This window comes from Drosophila persimilis, unplaced genomic scaffold (assembly GCF_003286085.1).
Source record: "Drosophila persimilis strain 14011-0111.01,24,50 unplaced genomic scaffold, DperRS2 tig00000002-arrow-pilon, whole genome shotgun sequence".
NCBI classification, from domain to species: domain Eukaryota; kingdom Metazoa; phylum Arthropoda; class Insecta; order Diptera; family Drosophilidae; genus Drosophila; species Drosophila persimilis.
This window is the reverse complement of record NW_020825289.1, coordinates 17513023-17515879: the sequence shown is the minus strand read 5'-3', so window position 1 is coordinate 17515879 and position 2857 is coordinate 17513023. Positions and strand designations below refer to the sequence as shown.

The following is a 2857-nucleotide window of genomic DNA, read 5'->3' as shown; positions in this document are numbered from 1 at the left end:
AAATCAATTTCGTCCTCGACACTCGAGCGCATTAAAATGGTAACAGTTACGCAAAACAAGAGACCGAGTGGACCGCAGGAGGTTCGGCGTGCGGGTGCGCAGCTCTCGAAAAACTGGCAACATTTTCGAAGTCTCAAAAGAACCGTGAACGCGGTGGCCGTAATGAGCGGCAGTTGATGAACTTGCGCGTTGCTGAATACAGCGGTAATTAAACAAGTTAAATCCGCTCAACAGACGCTCAGAAAATACTTCTGCTGGCAGAGGGCCCTCTGCCTGGGTCCTTGTCCTGCATCCAGACACGGCACTGTTGACAGTCGCATTTTCGTGTTCATTTCATTTGGCTACTGGCAATTGGAAGCGCTGCGTTCGTTAGTAGTACTTAAAAAATTATTTCGCATTTAATTCATTTCATCAGAAGTTGCCAGAGGAATAATTACGCAGATTGTCTGGCTTTTGTGGGTGGCATTGAATGGATGCCTGAGCAGTGCCGTGCCCCTAATGAGCGCCATTTTGTGGCAGCAACAACAGAAAGAGAGAAAGGGCAGCGAGGCGGCTCAGTAATTGCTGTAATTTGTGACCACTTGAGAGGAATCACTCTGAGAGACTGAGTATCGGGTGCCCCTGATCCCTGATTGCTGATCGTCTAAAAATAAATTGCCAACATACCGCAACATGCAATCGCAAACGAAAACATTTCCGACAGGATATCTATCGTAAGTATGTTGGCGACAACCGGGAAACACGATACTTTTGTGTCGATTGCCGATCCAGCTCCTGCTAAGCATTTCAAAGCGAGCCGACACCCAATCCCCTCCAGCTAAGACTCCTCAAGAGATCGCTGAAGGTGAGGCGAAGAAATGTCCTTTCCTTTGCTTTCGTTTCCATTTATGTCCTGCCTGCCTGCCTGCGTGCCTGCCTGCTGACTTCAATGAGGCTAAGCCGTGCCTTATTTATCGCTCGCTGATCGTTGGCCAAACAGCTGATCCCACTCTCAGTAGATGTCCCCTCCGGGCTGTGATTAAAGAAAGAGCAGTGGCCCCGTGGTTTTTGTTTACCGATTTTAGCCATAATGGTTTCATGCCTGATTTGCTTGATGCTTGGCCCTTGGCCCTTGGCCAGTTCAGGTAGCGCGCTCAAGCAGCTGCTCCTGGACAGCCAATTGTGTTCTCATTAGCCAATGGTCTGGTCGGGCTGAATGTTGTGACACTTTTCTTTTATATACGAATGTATTTTCAAGCGAGTATATGGACAGCATTCTCCATTTTGCAACGAGATACATAAGTACTTTGCACATTGCAAATATACATATGTATACAAGTAAGCTAGTTTCTTTCCGATTGGTATTAGATTTCTTAGAAAAGTCCATAAGTCAATCTCAGATTAGACAGCTCGAAAAACAGGTGGTACTGTTTCAAATCTGTCATCCATCTGATATCAAATTTGATTTGATCATGACCATAGATCAATTCAATTTCCGATTTTAGTTCGGTGATAGGCACTTGCTCAAGCTCTGTTCATCACACAGCTTAGAGTCAACAGTATATACGTAGTCAGGAAAATGATCGATAGCTATATAATCGCATTTCAGGCTGTTAACCGTGCTCATGGCCCTAACTATAATAATAAATTAAGGAAACAAACAAATATATCAAACGAGCTCGGAGTGAAAACAACGGCGAAAAAAGAAATACTATTAAATTAAGTTAATCAAATGTATGCGCTGTGAAATTAAGCAGCTGCCGGGTTGGGCTCGGGGTCTATTTGCATTTCCACCTTGCCGACACCCTCTACACAACCACAGGCTCATAAATTACATTAATAAAAAGGCCAATGGCAACAGACCGCGCGGGGGAGGGACGAGAAATCCATGTGTGTCATTGCTGTTAAACTTTGTTTGCATTTTGTTTATTAAACGACGCGGAAAACTAGCGGCAGTCCGCAGTGAGGTTCAGGGCTCGAATTCCGTGCTGGAAACTACCGGGTCACACCTGACTGAGGATTTTCTACCCCTTTTCCTTGGGACATAGTTTATTTTAGTTGTACGAGTATTTGATTTTAATTAAATTTCCGCAACTTTGTCACAATTTGTTTGTGTTTTTAGACCCGACCCCGAACCTTTCAGTTCTTCAGTTCAGTTCGCGTGTGGCTCTGGTCGATTGCTTTGTTTGCTTTGCTCGAGCATTGTGGATGGGAATGTGGAAAGTTGTCCCCTTAATTGTCAGCCAAACACCTTGGCAGGTGTCGCTGGTTATGGGCAGGTTAGTTGTGCTGTGACGTATGTGGCCCAAGGAGCGGGCGCTCTTCTATACCCCTGAATCGTATCTACGGCTCAAGCTCCTCCGTTCGGTCTGCCCCATCTCGTCCTCCGGCTCTCGAATGTGCTCCAGGCTCTGCAGCACTTGTTGTGAGCGTGTCAGATGAGTTCGCTCTGAAAACCACGAGATATAGGGAATGGGAAAGGGGAATTATCTTTATAGAAGGACTTACCCAATTCGTCGGCTATTTCCACAATTGTTGCTAGGGGTTGGCCATTCTCATCCACAACGTTAGGCATTCTCAGAAAATTGGGGCTATTTTTGTTGTTGTTGAATTTTGTGTACTATTTTCGAATGAATGTTTTGTTATGGCCCTTAATGTGGAAATGTGATCTGTCAAGCCCTGCCTAGGATTCGATTTCGATTTTCGATACTTTGATTTGGTGACTGTCATCTCTTTCTGGCCATTGTGTGCCTTCTCTTTCTGTTCATTGTGTGTGCCAATTATTACGCCTGATTTAATAAGCTCAATGGGTCTCTTAACTGCTCTAAGTGGCAGCTAATCGTTTCGGTGCCGAAGAAAAGTGAAAAGGAAAATGGAA

General features: G+C 45.0%; 1 protein-coding gene across 1 annotated transcript; it reads right to left on the bottom strand.

Moving 5' to 3' along the window:
* Positions 1–2010: 2010 nt before the first annotated feature.
* Positions 2011–2597, bottom strand: LOC6593076. Its single transcript, XM_002017853.2, has 2 exons — positions 2488–2597; positions 2011–2428 (listed from the first exon to the last, which is right to left on the bottom strand). Exons 1-2 carry the CDS (start codon positions 2552–2554, stop codon positions 2304–2306), a joined length of 192 nt encoding a protein of 63 aa, XP_002017889.1. The 5' UTR covers positions 2555–2597; the 3' UTR covers positions 2011–2303.
* Positions 2598–2857: the final 260 nt, after the last annotated feature.

What these genes read in the sequence shown, in the direction of transcription:
- LOC6593076 (XM_002017853.2), bottom strand. Translation starts at nt 2,554, where the DNA reads ATGCCTAACGTTGTGGATGAGAATGGCCAACCCCTAGCAACAATTGTG. An exon ending in GGAAATAGCCGACGAATTGG is followed by an intron (nt 2,429 to 2,487) that starts GTAAGTCCTTCT and finishes CGTGGTTTTCAG; the next exon opens with AGCGAACTCATCTGACACGC.